Source organism: Musa acuminata, chromosome BXJ3-2 (assembly GCF_036884655.1).
Source record: "Musa acuminata AAA Group cultivar baxijiao chromosome BXJ3-2, Cavendish_Baxijiao_AAA, whole genome shotgun sequence".
NCBI lineage: Eukaryota > Viridiplantae > Streptophyta > Magnoliopsida > Zingiberales > Musaceae > Musa > Musa acuminata.
Genome location: NC_088350.1, coordinates 29,908,386 through 29,926,922, shown reverse-complemented (window position 1 = coordinate 29,926,922; position 18,537 = coordinate 29,908,386). Strand labels below are relative to the sequence as shown.

Here is an 18,537-nt window from a genome sequence, read left to right as displayed (position 1 = left end):
ATGAGCTGCTACAGCATTCAATAAGAGTAGCTGTAGAGCCCACCACAGCAAGCATGAGCATCTCAAAGAACAATGACCTGGCTAACAGCAAGATATAGTTTTCATCTCATTGCTAATAAACTTTTGAAACATGGTAGTTTGCATTATAAAAGGCAACAATTGCTTCTGCATGAACAGGAACTAAGTAGAGGTTTTATACTGATGAACTGCAGCAGCATTATTAGATGTCACTGTTGCATTTGGAACCACAGCCAACAGAAGTTGAAGAGTCTGGAGGAGTATAAAAGCCTCTTACTTTTTGAGCCCCATCCATACTTTTCCCAAGAAGAAGCTCCCCTAGCCAAATTCCTCCTGAGCTGATGCAATGGCAGCTGAAGCTGGAGTGGAGGAAGCCATCCTAGAAGAGGTAAGGAAAAGAAATCTTCAGTTTCAGCCCTGCATCCCATGTGCATGACACTAAGCTCAAAACTTTAGAAAAGAAAATGAAAAGAATTATAAATGATGGAAACTTATAGTTCTACTTCAGATTTTCAGCACTACAGTAGGCCAAAAATTAGTTCTTGATTCTAATATTTCAAGGAACTTTCATAGTGAAAAGTGATTTTTAATTACACATGGAGTCCAGATAGCTATCGGTTGTGCCCGATCGAAGTCAGATCATGGCAAAAGAATACAGGAAATAGAAGAACCAGAATCTGAACTATATGCAGTCAACTTATAGGTTTAGTATAACACTAAATTTACTGCTGATTGAATTGTCAATATCCATATTTGCGAGTTAAAACTGAAAATGGAAAAACTATTTCTCTGAATTTCCGTAGTTCAAAATTTTGCCAAGAAATGTTCATTTTGCATGTGTTGTTGATTTTTAAACCTTCATTCAATTTTCCACTATAAAAATGCAAAAAAGAAATCAAAGACTAATTTTACTTATTAGTAATGAGTAATCAGATCATTTGTTGCAGTTATATTAGGATCACACAATACGGTTGAATATATCTGCTCTTGGGGCATAACACCACAACCAAGTCATAATTCTCTTATGTTTTGCATGTGCTTTTGCAAATAATTTATGCTGATAATACAATATCATTAATAGAATAAACAGTGGCGAAGTTGGGCACATGAAAACAAATGTTTGATGTGATGGAACTAGAAATCTACAAAGTTGGATTGAAAGAGGAAGCAGTCAGTTCAAAATTTCTTTCCTTTTCTATTTCGACTTTCTTAAGTAGCAGGGATGGAGCTACAGAAAGGCATCACACGATTCAGATGAAAAGAAAAATAGTTCTACAATTCAAACTTCAAAGTTTGTTGGTCGAGTAGTAGCATTCTTCTACCATGAATGCCTGCCAGTGGATCATCAACAGAGAAATTAATTACATAAGACAAAATAGAATTGCATCATATGGATAATATGCAATGTCAAACCCATCTGTGTGACTCCTCTCTTAAGCTCCAAATTGCTTAATTATTTCACCCAGTGTGAGTGGTTTGCATATATCATTGCACTTGCACCTCTTTTTACAAGATTAGACAAGTATGTCAATCTTACTAACAGTCATGTAAGAAAAAAGCCATTAGAAAATGATATATCATCAGTTTAAGTTTTAATTCTTATGTTATAGTTTATCCAAATATCAAATAATGAAAACAAAAGATGCCACTGTATATCAGTGATGTCTTCATATAACTTGTTATTTTACCTAATTCGTAGTAACAACTGGAGCAACCTGGTTTCATAGGTTACTTTCTGTCATTTAGCGCTTATTTATGGAACTGCAACATTGCCATCCTTTTTTTTTCAGAAGTTGCAACATCAATCAGGAGATTTAGGATATGTACAAAATCCAAGCTCATTCATAGAAAAGGAAGTAATCGATTCGAAGGAACATCAAAATCCAATTTCAGTTGTTTTTGATTGCTCTCAAACAATTGGGCCAAGCCAAACTTATGGAGCTGAAGCAGCAACAGGTGAAGGCATTACCATCGATGAGAAGGCTAAAAATGAGAACTTGCACTCCATTGCTATTGGAAGACTGGATAAATCTGAGGGTGAAGTTTTTGTTGAAGCACCTTCCAGAGATCAGATTCCTTTCAGTAATGATGCAGATGTTGATTTACATGGTAATAACTCTGTTGAACGGAAAAAGGAGGATTTAGAGAGTGCAATCTTAGTGAAGAAAGAGAGAGAAAATGAAGTGCAAGAGAGAAAAGAAGAAAGTGCTACTGAAAACAATCTTTCTTTGAGTGAGAAAATGCATGAAATTGAAAAAATGGAAAGTCCTGAGGCTGAACAAGTTCAAAATCATGGAACTTTGGAAGATCAAATTGAAAATAGAGAACAGGAAAGTGCAGTTGCAATGACAAGCCCTGAAAAGATCGACACAAGGGAAATAACAGAAAATGAAGAAGTAGCTAGAAAAGAAGAAAGTGCTAATGAAAACAATCTTTCTTTGAGTGAGAAAATGCATGAAATTGAAAAAATGGAAAGTCCTGAGGCTGAACAAGTTCAAAATCATGGAACTTTGGAAGATCAAATTGAAAATAGAGAACAGGAAAGTGCAGTTGCAATGACAAGCCCTGAAAAGATTGACACAAGGGAAATAACAGAAAATGAAGAAGTAGCTAGAAAAGAAGAAAGTGCTACTGAAAACAATCTTTCTTTGAGTGAGAAAATGCATGAAATTGAAAAAATGGAAAGTCCTGAGGCTGAACAAGTTCAAAATCATGGAACTTTGGAAGATCAAATTGAAAATAGAGAACAGGAAAGTGCAGTTGCAATGACAAGCCCTGAAAAGATTGACACAAGGGAAATAACAGAAAATGAAGAAGTAGCTAGAAAAGAAGAAAGTGCTACTGAAAACAATCTTTCTTTGAGTGAGAAAATGCATGAAATTGAAAAAATGGAAAGTCCTGAGGCTGAACAAGTTCAAAATCATGGAACTTTGGAAGATCAAATTGAAAATAGAGAACAGGAAAGTGCAGTTGCAATGACAAGCCCTGAAAAGTTTGACAGAAGGGAAATAACAGAAAATGAAGAAGTAGCTAGAAAAGAAGAAAGTGCTACTGAAAACAATCTTTCTTTGAGTGAGAAAATGCATGAAATTGAAAAAATGGAAAGTCCTGAGGCTGAACAAGTTCAAAATCATGGAACTTTGGAAGATCAAATTGAAAATAGAGAACAGGAAAGTGCAGTTGCAATGACAAGCCCTGAAAAGATTGACACAAGGGAAATAACAGAAAATGAAGAAGTAGCTAGAAAGGAAGGTAAAATTGAACATTCACTGGACAAGAAGTTGGAAGAATCCTGTAAAGTTCCAGAGTCAGAAAACGTGAGACAAGATGTACCTAGACCAGTGTCTGTAAATGAGCTTCATTCATCAACTGCCGATGACAAAACTGTTCAAGATCAAGAAATCACACACACAAGCAATGAAAAGGAAACTGTGATTCAGAAGGAGGACGAAAATGATGCAAGGAACTTTAATGCTTCTCCTTATTCACATTTACGAAATCAGATAGAATCAATAACTGAAGAAAGAAAAGCCGAAGAACTTCAAGAGACATCTGAAGTTGTGCAAAATAAGGATCAGTTGCAGGAAAGAGGAATTTCCCAGGAAGAAATGGAGCCACACCGTGTAAATTCTGACATGCAATTGTCACAGGCCCAAAATGAAGAAGTAGATGAGCAAGATGAGGCAAAAATTACACAGACGAATCAGAATGAGAGCCATGATATGGAAGTATCATTGGGGTTGTTAGGTCAAAACTTTATACATGAAATGAAAGAGAAAATCAGAGACATGGAGATGATCGCTTATGGAGGTGAAACCAACGAGGCAGAAGCAATAATGACAGATGAGGCAGAAGCCAGAATGAATGTGGATGAGGAACAAAAGCGAACGGAGGAACATAATGAATTTAATGAAATGAAGCAAGAGAAGCAAACCTTTGAAGATAATATGCAGATTGATACCTGTCATGGCACTTTAACCAAGCATAGTCCAGATAATGTCCTGGAGGATGATAAGTGCCAAGAAAAGTTTGAAATTTCCAACAATGAGATCCCCGAGAAAATAATCATGTCTAAAATAGGTGTTTCCATTGAAGAAGCAGCTGCTGAACCACCAGAGAAAACACAAGTACCACAGGAAGAGGGTGAAGAAGTTGTAACAGCTGAGGAAACAATAGCCAGAATAATCACCGAAGATCCGAGCAGCATACCACATTGTGAAGATGAAAAGGTGAAAATATCATTATGCAATACATAATTCTCATCATTCATATTAACCATGTGAAAGCAAATCATGAAATACACACAAGAAATACAAGCAAGAAAAAAAATAGAAAGGCAATAAATAGGAGAAAGATCCCCATTATAATGCTACTGCTAGTGTTTCTGTTGTATTATAACTTCTAGTTTATGTCAAAAGACTCAAAACTGACCCATGTGATTCAGAAAGAAACATATATCTAGTAACTAGCCTGTCCAGGGTTTATATACAGAAGAATGATATGAGAAAAATGGACACCGATCAACAATTTTGGTCACCTATTAAGATATATCACATATACAAATACATAATGATGAACGCACATCATTTACACAAATATCAGCATTATATAATGAGCTTGATTTGACAAATAGTAGCAATCTTTTATGAAAGAGTTGTATATGAACATCAGTAGAACCTCGAGTTCCCTACCTGGTCAACCTGTCAACATCTTATGATGGATCATGAATTTAGACACTCATGAGTTATGGGATAGTGTGTCCTGGTAATTTTGTTCTGTTCTCGTTCTTTTAGTCCAAACAGATGTGGATTAGGGATATCCACTTTCAGGCAGATATCATCACTGCACTGTAGTTGGACAGAAAGTGTTCCACCATGGTTTCTGTCTGTTTTAAGCTCCAACATCACTGGAGTCACTTGTGTAATTGTTGCTTGTTTTCTAGATAAATTTATTTCTTCCTATCAGAAGAAAAAGAAATCTCTTATAGCCAGTTTTATACTGCTTATCTTTCATATGCTGATGGCCTTAGAGATGACATATTGTTGAATAACTACTAATAATACACAAAGATCACAACAACATTAATTTATTTCAGTTGTTATAAGAGAAAACTGACATTGTGTCAATCAAGGTTCGCAATACCGTACCGTACCGGTATTTCGACCTGGGCTCGGTACCGGTACGGTACGGTACGGTATAACGAGCGGTACACCCAGGTGTACCGAGTACAGTACCTCGGAACGGTAACAGTCGGTCCGCGTACCGAAAACCTGTCGGACCGGTACGTACCGCCCGTACCGGGCGGTACGGCTCGGTACAGCAGACCCTGGTGTCAATAATCCTTGGCTGAATCTTCTGGTCATTGGTCATAATTTTCGAAATCTCAGATGACCTTAATAATGACAGTATAGGAAATGACTAATGAAAAAATGATCATTAGCAACAATGATAAACTTTATATCAATAAGATAGTTGAACAACACAAATATGTTAAAGTGGCAAACAATCATAATTTCCAATATTTCCATCTGACAAACAAACCTACTAAACTATAGACACATAAGACAGGTTTATAACTGCAAAAAAGCAACATTTCAGAAGTTACACTTGGTTTCAGACTTAGTATTTGAGTAGAAAGAGTCTGAAAAAATAATCAGTAAACAGAAACCAGAAGGAAAAGATGAAATGATGATCAGTATTTGAGTAGTATTTGATTTAGAACTCAGAAGGAAATGATGATCTCGTATATTATTATTACTACTACTACTACTACTACTATTTTGGTTCAATCTGATTCTTTATATCATAAACAGAAACGATGAGCAATGTCATTTATCTTTCAATGTTACACTTTAATCAGAGATTCTTGTAATTATCTGTTATCTCACATTTAGCAGGTCCCTGAAATGGTCAATGCATATTACAACACTGAAACTTCACAGGAGGATAACCTGAAAAAGGATGCAAAAGATACTCCCACTAATGACACCCCAAACTTGCATAAGGTATATGATCCAGCAGTCAGAAAACTTGAAGAAACCCCAAGCTGTGTGGCTGAAGAACTAATTCAGCAAACAACTACCACCAAAGACAACGTAGATATACAGATGTACAAGGAAAGTACAGAGCCTGAGAACCTTGCAGTCATCTCAAACTCAATGAACAAAGACCAAAATGGTAAATCTGAAGAGCTTAGGTTCGACAACTCAAGAAAAGATGATAAACCTCAGGTAAAAGTTAGCTCTTTTCAAATCCATTGTTTTTAAACTCTGCAGTTTGGTTAATACAAAGCTCAAGCATTTGACATTAATGAAACTGCAACTTTGAAGGACGAGGGAGGTATAGAGAAGACCGCAGGTGACATTCCTGTAACAGTTTGCAAGAAGCAAGAAGACTCCAATTCTGTTGCTGAAGAACAGAATAACCAAACCAAAGACTTTGACGACAACAAAAAAGATGATGTCAACCGGGAAAAGATGGAGTCTGAGAACCTTGAGATTGCACCAGATTTGGTACATGAGGAAAAGATGCAACAATCAGTGAATGAATTAGAAGCGGAAGGGACTCACAACTTCACAAATGATGTTAACCACAATGACATGGTTGGTTCTCATCTACTTCCAAACATTTTTATCTCCGTAACAGAATTAATTTAGAAAATCATTCCCTTAACAAGATAATTCGGATTCTTTAAACTTACATAAGAGTCCTAACTATTAATTTGACCTTTTTGTCAGGCTTCACAAATCCATGTTGTGTTCCATGACAATGAAACTGCAAAAGCAAAGAATGATAGTATCTTAGATAATAAAATGGATGAAAATTTCAACAAGTATGAATTGGTCATGGACAACCTTATCGAGAAGAATGAACAGCCATTAAATTCAGACAGAAAAACTGATACTTTACAAGTATCCAGGGAAATACTTGAAGAAACTTTACATATTATAAATGAGAAGCATGAGGATGATAAACATGAAGTGTGCAGAAACATGGATCTGATAGAACAAGATCCTATATCTGAAACTGTTGAAGAGATATGCAGAATGTCTTCAGGAGAACAAATTCATGAGGTAATTGCTGATAAAAATATTATGAATTTTGCCAACTCACAGGGCATAGTATACATGAACAAGGAAGTTGGCTCTTCATCCTTCACACAAAATCCTCTGGAAGAAAATACTTTGGGAGCAGCCATTCTAGAAGAATCTGATAAGAATATTTATGATGAAACATCAGTTGAGGTAGCTCTGGAAGATACACATGAAACAAAAGAAGCTAACAAGAGGATAGAAGGTTTTGTTTCCACAGATGAATTGGCATATAAGGTAAGAGGAGTTACCTATGGTGAGGAGCAAAAGGAAGGTGAAGAGCTCAATAAAAAAGATGAACTGAAAGGAGGAGAGGAAACTATTAAAGAAATTAGTAGTGCAATCTCTCCACCAAATACTATGGATGAATATTTAGATCATGTCCACCAGAATGATAAGAGTGAAAAAGAGCATGAGAATACCGAGGCTGAGGTCCTTGAGACAACCATCCTTGCAGAAATAAATTCTTCCACCAGAGAACTTGTTGAGGAAAAGGATCTCCCCAACCAGCAAGAGGAAAGCTTTGAAGAAAAGGCTAAAATATGGACACCCCAAGAAGAAGCACTAGTTGGAAGCAATATTGCAAAAGCGAGTGACAGTAGAGAGAATGAAGATGCAAAGGTATCAAAACATTGCACTTATTAGCCTTATATTCATATTTTGTTGTCTACTTTTGACTTTCCTTGTCATCCCTCTAAGATGAATACAGCTCTTTGAGCAACATGTCATTTCCTCTCATTCTAGTAGAATTTTAGAGGGTCTCATACTCAACTTTGAGTTAAACTTACCAACTAGTGAAATTGACTAGACTAAAAATTCAGTACTAGCTGACAACTAATTGAGTTGATCGGCAAACTTGATTAAACCTTTCATGAACTGGATCACCCTCTATAGTCAACACCATACTGATGATCAACAGAATCAGAAATCAATGAGAGAATAAATCTGTAACTCTATCAGCTTTTATTTGTTAATTTTTCAATTCTCAATCCTCCAAAAAATATGACAAAGGTGTTAACAACAAGAGGACTCATGAGATTCTTAGTATCATTTGGAGAGAAGAGTTTTATCTCTTTTTTGTGGACCAAAAGGTGGACTAAATCTTCCACCAGTTTGCACTAAAAAGAAAATAAAAATAAGCTCATTTAAGATGACAAACTGAACTTATATCTCTCTCAATACATAGATATTTTTCTGGCAGTCTCAAGTCTCTACCTCTTTGCCCTGCATGTCCAACATTTTGCCCAGCACATTGCAACCATATACAAATTACATGATAAGATATAATTTGATATTGGTATAGTCTTTGGCTTACTACTACCTTGTTATACATAAATTTAGCTCAAAATTATTTACTTGATAGGCTTTGTTCCTTACAGTTCAGGTCATACAACTTAGCAACTCTTATAATCTAAAAACTCTAAACTACTGATCTAGCTGCTTGAATAAGCATAAAATCCAGCTTATTCCAGTGCTATCAAGTGTTAGATAGCACCGAATCTTTATTGAAGAAGTCAAATTTTATGAACTTCACCTTTCTCTGTTAACACAAAGATTGGCCATTAATGAGTATCTTAAAATATGACTCCAACTGGACATTTTAGTAAAGTTATTTTCTTTTAAGCAGATATCTGATATCATCCATGTAAACATCAACAAGGAACCCACAAGAGACAATGACAAAGACATGAACAAGAGCATTAGTGATGTACCTGACACAGACGACTTGGTTGGGCAACACATACAAGCTGTAAACAATAACCAAGAAATAGTCCTGGACTTCAAATGCAAGGAAAAGATTGAAGAAGCCACTCACACAAAAGAGAGCACAGTCGCTGACAACATAGAAGAGGCATGCCAGAAACTTGAATCAATCTCAGAATTAGTACACCAATCTAAGACTCCGGAGGGGACTAGTGAAGTGATGATGTCTCAGAACTCAAAAAATGATGCCAATCTTAGTGCTGACATAATTGATGCAAGTGAAATCACAGAAAACAAAGAATTTGCTAAAATGGAACAACCACAAGTCAGCCAAGGCAATGTTGACATATTGGCAAATACGGAGGCTTCAATTATCCAGAAGGACCAGATGATTAGCAAATATGATGAAGGAATTTGCAGTATGCAACATAAAGAAGATAGCCTACCATCAGAAGATGGCATTCAAAACACTAATATGGATAAAGGTGAGGATGAGAAAGACACCATTGAAGTTTCATATGAGGAAGAGAACTTGGGAGGAGACTGCCACGTTGCAGGATCCGTAAATACAAGAGATAACATACCTAGAGCAGTATCTGTAGATGAATCTCATCCAACACCAACTACAGAAGACAAAACCTTTCAGGATCAAGAAATCACAGACACAGACGACAAAAAGAAAAATGTGATTTGGACAGAGGATGAAAGTGAAGATAACAACTTTGATGCTTTTTATAAACAGTTACCAAGGCAGGAAGACTCAGGAGTTGAAGAAGAAAATCATGAAAACCTTGAATTGACATTTGAACTGGAGAAAAATAAGGATCAGGGCCAGGAAACTTTAGATGTTCTGGATGAAATGGGCCTTCAAAGTGTAGAGTCTGACATGCAAATATTCAATACTCAAAACGAGGAAGTAAATGACCAAGATGAAGCTGATGACAATCATATGCAAATGAATCAGACTGAGTGCCATGATGTGGAGGTATCATCTGAGGTGATAGTTCACGAGGTTGTTTTGGAAGATAAAACAGATGAGGCAGAAGCAAGAATGAACCTGGATGAAGAGAACAAAAAATACAATCAAGATAATGAACTAATACAGGGGAAGGAGGCTTCTGAAGACAATATGCAGGTTAATGCCTGTGATGGCGCTCCAATAAATCAAACTCTAAATGACACCCTGGAGATAGACAAATGCAAAGAAAATATTGAAATTTCCTCCATTGAGATCACAGAGAAAACAATCGAGTATGAAATATATGCTTCTATTGAAGAAGATGCTGCTGCTGCTGAAAAGGAACATTCAGTTAAATCAAAACTACCTCAAGAAGAGAGTGAAGCAGTTCTAACAACTGAGAAAGCAGTAGCCAGAATAAGCATTGAAGATCCAGGCAGCATACCAGATAATGAAGACGAAAAGGTGAAGAAAAATCATTAAACACAATTCTTATCATGCATATTATATAGAAGCAAGCAATTTATGAAATACACACAGTAAATAAAAGAAAATAAATTGTTAGAAAAAAATTCAATAAATTGCAGAAAATCCTCGTTATCATGCAACTATTAACTCTAGTTTTTCAATCCTTATCCATGTAGTTCAAACAGAAATATTTGTGGCTTCTTGTGAGTAGTCTAGCCAGGGCTTGTTTACAGATTAATGTGAGAGAAATGGGCTTACAGAATGGAAAATCTTTTATCTGATTTTTACTTTTTTTGGTCAATGGGACCATCGTCTGGACTGGATAATCAATTTTGGGCAGATACCTTCTTTGCATTTTACTTGGATTGAAAATGTTCTCCAGAATTTGTCTGTTTTGAGATTCCACGTCCTAGAGTTATATTGTAGGCATTGATTTATATTGTAGAGTGATGCAAACATGATAATATGGCCAATAATGATGAAGATCCTATCTGTTTGTCTGATATACAAACTAATAAGCCATTGGTACCTACAACAAATAGAGGTTCATAACTTGAAAAGAGATCTTAGAAGCTTTACTCAGACTTAATATCAGCATTTGAAGATAAAAAATCACAATACAATCAGTAAAATAGAAGGCTCCAGGATTTAAGAACTCAATGGAATGATGATCTCAGCATATGGTTTTCCTGATCAACCTAATTATTTCTATTATATACCCAAGAAAATGATCATAAACATAATAAATAACAAGTCCATGAATCTTCCAAAATTACATATTAATCAGAGCTTACTATGATTATCTGATATTTCTTTTTTTTCTGAAGCAGAACCCTGAAATGCTCGATGCTTATAACACTGAAACTGCAAAAGAGGTTCACCTGAAAGAGTCTTTGGCTTAGAACTACCTTGTTATACATAAATTTAGCTCAAAATGCTTTACTTGATAGGCTTTATTCCTTACAGTTCAGGTTATACTATTTAGCAACTCTTATAATCTAAAAACTCTAAGTCTAAACTACTGTTCTAACTGCTTGAATAAGCATAAAATCCAGCTTATTCCAGTGCTATCAAGTGTTAGATAGCACCGAATCTTTATTGAATAAGTCAAATATTATGAACTTCACCTTTCTCTGTTAACACAAAGATTGGCCATTAATGAGTATATTAAAATATGATTCCAACTGGACATTTTACTAAAGTTATTTTCTTTTAAGCAGGTATCTGATGTCATCCATGTAAACATCGACAAGGAACCCACAAGAGACAATGACAAAGACAAGAACAATAGCATTAGTGATGAACCTGACACAGACGACTTGGTTGGGCAACACATACAAGCTGTAAATAATAACCAAGAAATAGTCCTGGACTTCGAATGCAAAGAACAGATTGAAGAAGCAAGTCACACAAAAGAGAGCACAGTAGCTGACAACAACATAGAAGAGGCATGCCAGAAACTTGAATCAATCTCAGAATTAGTACACCAATCTAAGACTCCAGAGGGGACTAGTGAAGTGATGATGTCTCAGAACTCAAAAAATGATGCCAATCTTAGTGCTGACATAATTGATGCAAGTGAAATCACAGAAAACAAAGAATTTGCTAAAATGGAACAACCACAAGTCAGCCAAGGCAATGTTGACATATTGGCAAATACGGAGGCTTCAATTATCCAGGACCAGATGATTAGCAAATATGATGAAGGAATTTGCAGTATGCAACATAAAGAGGATAGCCTACCGTCAGAAGATGGCATTCAAAACACTAACATGGATAAAGGTGAGGATGAGAAAGACACCATTGAAGTTTCACATGAAGAAGAGAACTTGGGAGGAGACTGCCACGTTGCAGGATCCGTAAATACAAGAGATAACATACCTAGAGCAGTTTCTGTAGATGAATCACATCCAACACCAACTGCAGAATACAAAACCTTTCAGGATCAAGAAATCACAGACACAGAAGACAAAAAGAAAAATGTGATTTGGACAGAGGATGAAAGTGAAGATAGCAACTTTGATGCTTTTTATGCACAGTTACCAAGGCAGGAAGACTCAAGAGTTGAAGAAGAAAATCATGAAAACCTTGAAGTGACATTTGAACTGGAGAAAAATAAGGATCAGGGCCAGGAAACTTTAGATGTTCTGGATGACATGGGCCTTCATAGTGTAGAGTCTGACATGCAAATATTCAATACTCAAAACGAGGAAGTAAATGACCAAGATGAAGCTGATGACAATCATATGCAAATGAATCAGACTGAGTGCCATGATGTGGAGGTATCATCTGAGGTGATAGTTCACGAGGTTGTTTTGGAAGATAAAACAGATGAGGCAGAAGCAAGAACGAACCTGGATGAGGAGAACCAAAAATACAATCAAGATAATGAACTAATACAGGGGAAGGAAGCTTCTGAAGACAATATGCAGGTTAATGCCTGTGATGGCGCTCCAATAAATCAAACTCTAAATGACACCCTGGAGATAGACAAATGCAAAGAAAATATTGAAATTTCCTCCATTGAGATCACAGAGAAAACAATCGAGTATGAAATATATGCTTCTATTGAAGAAGATGCTGCTGCTGCTGAAAAGGAACATTCAGTTAAATCAAAACTACCTCAAGAAGAGAGTGAAGCAGTTCTAACAACTGAGAAAGCAGTAGCCAGAATAAGCATTGAAGATCCAGGCAGCACACCAGATAATGAAGACGAAAAGGTGAAGAAAAATCATTAAACACAATTCTTATCATGCATATTATATAGAAGCAAGCAATTTATGAAATACACACAGTAAATAAAAGAAAATAAATTGTTAGAAAAAAATTCAATAAATTGCAGAAAATCCTCGTTATCATGCAACTATTAACTCTAGTTTTTCAATCCTTATCCATTGAGTTCAGACAGAAATATCTGTGGCTTCTTGTGAGTAGTCTAGACAGGGTTTGTTTACAGATTAATGTGAGAGAAATGAGCTCACAGTATGGCAAATCTTTTATCGGATTTTTACGTTTTTTGGTCAATGGGACCATGGTCTGGACTGGATAATCAATTTTGGGCAGATACCTTCTTTGCATTGTACTTGGACCGAAAATATTCTCCAGAATTTTTGTCTGTTTTGAGATTCCACATCCTAGAGTTATATTGTAGGCATTGATTTATATTGTAGAGTGATACTAACATGATAATATGGCCAATAATGATGAAGCTCCAGTCTGTTTGTCTGATATACAAACTAATAAGCCACTGGAACCTAGGACAAATAGAGGTTCATAACTTGAAAAGAGATCTTGGAAGCTTTACTCAGACTTAATATCAGCATTTGAAGATAAAAAATCAAAATACAATAAGTACAATAGAAGGCTCCAGGATTTAGAACTCAATGGAATGAAGATCTCAGCATATGGTTTTCCTGATCAACCTAATTATTTCTATTATATACCAAGAATATGATCATAAACATAATAAAATAACAATTCCATGAATCTTCCAAAATTACATATTAATCAGAGCTTACTATGATTATCTGATATATCTTTTTTTTCTGAAGCAGAACCCTGAAATACTCAATTCTTATAACACTGAAACTGCAAAAGAGGTTCACTTGAAAAAGAGTCTAGAGGATAATCCCACTAACAATGTCCCAACTCTGGAGAAAGTATATGATCCAGTGGTCAGAGAACCTGAAGGAACTCCATGCTGTGTGGCTGAAGAACTAGCTTATCAATCAACCACTACCAAGGACAATATGGACATACAAATGTACCAGGACACTACGATGGCTGAGAAGATTGCTATCATCTCAAATTCAACGAGTGAAAATCAGAATGGTAAATCAGAAGAGACTAGTTTTGACAATTCAAGAAAAGATGATAAACCTCAGGTAAAGTTGAGCTGTTTGTCAATTCTATGGTTTTTAAACTCTAGAATTTGGTTAGTTTGAAAAGCTTAAGCATCCGATTACTTTAAGCTAACATGTAAATTTCGAGTTCCATCCCGGTTTGATAATGAGAAATGTTATTGCAATTGCAACTATGAAGGATGAAGAAGGTTTGGAGAAGAACATTGGTGAAGTTCCTGAAACCTGGATCACAAATGATGAAATCCTCAACAATATGGTTGATTTCTTTTCGACTAGCACAAATTCCTTAAACTTGCATCCTAAGTCCTAACTCCTTGTTGGTTTGACTTCTTTTATCAGGCTTCTGAAATCCACGTTGTGAACAATGATCAAGAAACTGCAACTGCAATTCAAGAAGACTCCATCAGTTATGTTGCTAATGAACAGATTAACCAAACTACAGACACTGATGACAATAAAAAAGATGAAGCCCACAAGGAAAGGGTGGAATATGAAAAGATTGAGCTTACAACGGACATGGCGCATGAGAACCAGATGCAACAATCAGAGAGTGATGATAACCTCAACAATATGGTTGATTTCTTTTTCACTGGCACAGATTCCTTAAACTTGATCCAAGTCCTAACTCTTTATTAATTTGACCTCTTTTATCAGGAGGCTTCTGAAATCCATGATGCGAACAATGACCAAGAAACTGCAACAGCAAAGAATGACAGTATCCTAGAAGATAAAATGAATGAAAATTACAGTAAGCATGAATTGATAATGGACTGCTTTATTGAGAAGAATGAACAAGCCTTAATTTCAGGCAACAATGCGGATACTTCACCAGTGCCCAGAAAAATGATTGAAGAAACTTTACAGATTACAAATGAGATGCATGAAGATAATAAAGATGAACTCTGCAAAGTCATGGAGCCAGTTGAACAAGATCCTATATCTGAGAATGGTGAAGAGATTTGCAGAACATTTTTGGGAGAACATAATCATGAGGCAATTGCAGATACAGAAAATCTGAATTTTGTTGACTTGAAAGACACTGTAAACTTGAACGAAATAGTTGGTTCATCCTCTGCACAAGATCCTCTGGAAGAAAATTCTTGGAGAGCATCCAGACAAGAAGAATCTGATGAAAACATTTATGAAAAAGGAATTCTTGATGGAGATCTGAAGGATGCACATGAAACAACAGAAGCTACCATAAGAGTTGAAAACATTATTTCTACAAATGAACAGAAAAATAAGGTAACAGTAGGAATTATCTCCAATGAGGAGCAAAAGGCGGGTGAAGAATTCAATAAAGAAAATGTATTGAAACAAGGAGAAGAAATTATTAAAGAAGATATGGTTAGTGTAATAGCTCTACCAAATTTTACTGAGAAATCCTTAGATAATCCCCTTGAGGATGACAAGAGTAACAAAGAGCATGAAAATATCAAGGCTGATGTCCTTGAGGTGACCATTCTTGCTGAAGTAAATGCGTTCGCTGGAGAACTTGTTGAAGGAAAGGATCTTTCTGAAGAGCAAGGAGAAAACTTTCAAAAAAAGGCTGAAATACCCCGAGAGGAAGCACCAGCTGGAACTAGTATTGCAGAAGCAAGTCGTGATACCAACAATGAAGATGCAAAGGTATCAAAAATTCAAAATGCCATTACAAATAACCTAAAATTTATCTTTTGTAGTTTGTTTCTTTCCTACCATTCCTTTTAAGATGAATACAGTTCCTTATGCAAGCTTGTCATTTCCCTCTTCATTTAGTTGGATTTTGGAGGGTCCCTTGCTCAATGTATTAGCTAAACTTACCTACAGCCATCTTATTTATCCCTCCATTGCCTAACTTGATCAGACTAAGAAATCAGAACTGAGGACAAAGTTTAAGTTTACAGTTTGTCATATGACTTCATCAATCCTATCCATAAACACTTCTCAATTTTGCTTTGCCCTTTACAGGAAGTACCATAATGATGATTAAGAACCATAAACAACATAATGAAACTGTAATTCAAAAGCTTTTCTTTGTTAATCTTTTAATTTTGCATCCTTCATTGATATTTATGCAGCCGCTATATATAAGCAGCATTCTTAGCAGACTTGGATCAGAAAATACAAGAAAGACTATCAACAAGAGAACCCCATATTCTTGCAGGATTATGTCTGCCACCGGTTTCCATTTAAAGGAAAAATAGAAACAAGCCCATCAAAGATGACCAATTGACTTTTTATCTCTCAATCTATAGATATCTATCTGGTAGCCACTAGGCCCTCTATCTCTTTGCTCTGAATTTCTTACAATTGTGTAGTACATCGCAATCATTGACAAAAATACATTTCTTACTAAGAAGTAATTTGGTATCAGTATAGTCATCGGCTGCTTGGCTTAGAAATCTTATTCAAACTGACATGATGAATGCTTGAAAGTACTATCTCATAATTTGACCTCTTCTATCAGGAGGCTTCTGAAATCAATGATGTGAACAATGACCAAGAAACTGCAACAGCAAAGAATGACAGTATCCTAGAAGATAAAATGGATGAAAATTCCAGTAAGCATGAATTGATAATGGACTGCTTTATTGAGAAGAATGAACAAGCCTTAATCTCAGGCAACAATGTGGATACTTCACCAGTGCCCAGCAAAATGATTGAAGAAACTTTACAGATTACAAATGAGATGCATGAAGATAATAAAGATGAACTTTGCAAATTCATGGAGCCAGTTGAACAAGATCCAATATCTGAGAATGGTGAAGAGATTTGCAGAACATTTTTGGGAGAACATAATCATGAGGCAATTGCAGATACAGAAAATCTGAATTTTGTTGACTTGAAAGACACTGTAAACGTAAGCGAAATAGTTGGTACATCCTCTGCACAAGATCTGCTGGAAGAAAATTCTTGGAGAGCATCCAGACAAGAAGAATCTGAGGAAAACATTTATTATAAAGGAATTCCTGATGTAGATCTGAATGATGCACATGAAACAACAGAAGACAACAAACGAGTCGAAGACATTATTTCTACAAACGAACAGAAAAATATGGCAACAGTAGGAATTAGCTCCAATGAGGAGCAAAAGGTGGGTGAAGAATTCAATAAAGAAAATGAATTGAAACAAGGAGAAGAAATTATTAAAGAAGATATGGTTAGTGCAATATCACTATCAAATTTTACTGAGAAATCCTTAGATAATCCCCTTGAGGATGACAAGAGTAACAAAGAGCATGAAAATATCACGGCTGATGTCCTTGAGGCGACCATTCTTGCCGAAGTAAATGCTTTTGCTGGAGAACTTGTTGAAGGAAAGGATCTTTCTGAAGAGCAAGGAGAAAAATTACAAAAAAAGACTGAAATACCCCAAGAGGAAGCACCAGCTGGAACTAGTATTGCAGAAGCAAGTAGTGATACCAAGAATGAAGATGCAAAGGTATCAAGATGCCATTATAAATAACCTTAAATTTATCTTTTAAAGTTTGGTTCTTTCCTACCATTCCTTTTAAGATGAATACAGTTCCTTTTGCAAGATTGTCATTTCCTTCTTCTTTTAGTTGGATTTTGGAGGGTCCCTTGCTCAATATATGAGCTAAACTTACCTACAGCCATCTTATGCATCCCTCCATTGCCTACCTTGATCAGACTAAGAAATCAGAAACGAGGACAAAGTTTAAGTTTGCAGTCTGACATATGACTTCATCAATCATATCCATAAACACCTCTCAATTTTGCTTTGCTCTTTACGGGAAGTACCACAATAATGATTAAGAACCAGAAAATAAACAACAGAATGAAACTGTAATTCAAAAGCTTTTCTTTGTTAATTTTTCAGTTTTGCATCCTTGGTTGATATTTATGCAGCCCCTATATGTAAGCAGCATTCTTAGCAGACTTGGATCAGAAAATACAAGAAAGACATTATCAACAAGAGAACCCCATATTCATACAGGATTGTCTGCCACCGGTTTCCATTTAAAGGAAAAATAGAAATAAGCTCATCAAAGATAACCAATTGACTTTTTATCTCTCAATCTATAGATATCTATCTGGTAGCCACTAGGCCCTCTACTGCTTTGCCCTGAATTTCTTACAATTGCATAGCACATTGCAATCATTGACAAAATACATTTCTTACTAAGAAGTAATTTTGCACCAGTATAGTCGTTGACTGCTTGGCTTAGAAATCTTATTCAAACTGACATGATGAATACTTGAAAGTACTATCTCATGATACATAGATTGATTTTAAAATGATTTACTCTTTGGCCTTTGTTCCTTACAGTTCAGATCATACTATTTAGCAACTCTTATAGTCTAAACTATTGATCTAGTTACTTGGACAAGCATTAAATCCAGCATATTCTAGTGCCATCAAGTGTTACATAGCACTGAATTTTTATTTAAAAAGTCAAATATTATTAACTTCAAGCTTTCTCTCTGTTAA

At 35.7% G+C, this 18,537-nt stretch overlaps 1 protein-coding gene and 1 long non-coding RNA gene across 10 annotated transcripts in view; one reads left to right on the top strand and one right to left on the bottom strand.

Annotated features, from left to right (window-relative positions):
• Positions 1-95: 95 nt before the first annotated feature.
• Positions 96-2,119, bottom strand: LOC135632158 (uncharacterized). The gene is made up of 2 exons (XR_010494618.1): positions 1,988-2,119; positions 96-397 (listed from the first exon to the last, which is right to left on the bottom strand). It is a non-coding gene; the product is annotated as an uncharacterized LOC135632158 (long non-coding RNA).
• LOC135632156 (uncharacterized) overlaps positions 266-18,537 on the top strand; it is a 28,460-nt gene continuing 10,188 nt past the window's right edge. For 3 of the 9 annotated variants that reach the window (XM_065140636.1, XM_065140631.1, XM_065140630.1), the window contains exons 1-12: positions 266-406; positions 1,809-4,247; positions 5,916-6,248; positions 6,348-6,620; positions 6,756-7,730; positions 8,737-10,236; positions 11,460-12,959; positions 13,794-14,123; positions 14,281-14,358; positions 14,442-14,675; positions 14,757-15,731; positions 16,552-17,526. In XM_065140636.1, coding sequence (XP_064996708.1) covers positions 365-406; positions 1,809-4,247; positions 5,916-6,248; positions 6,348-6,620; positions 6,756-7,730; positions 8,737-10,236; positions 11,460-12,959; positions 13,794-14,123; positions 14,281-14,358; positions 14,442-14,675; positions 14,757-15,731; positions 16,552-17,526 — 9,654 coding nt within the window. In that variant the 5' untranslated portion in view covers positions 266-364. The remainder of the gene's footprint in view (positions 407-1,808; positions 4,248-5,915; positions 6,249-6,347; positions 6,621-6,755; positions 7,731-8,736; positions 10,237-11,459; positions 12,960-13,793; positions 14,124-14,280; positions 14,359-14,441; positions 14,676-14,756; positions 15,732-16,551; positions 17,527-18,537) is intronic. The other 6 variants (XM_065140635.1, XM_065140634.1, XM_065140637.1 and 3 more) reach the window with 6 other exon arrangements.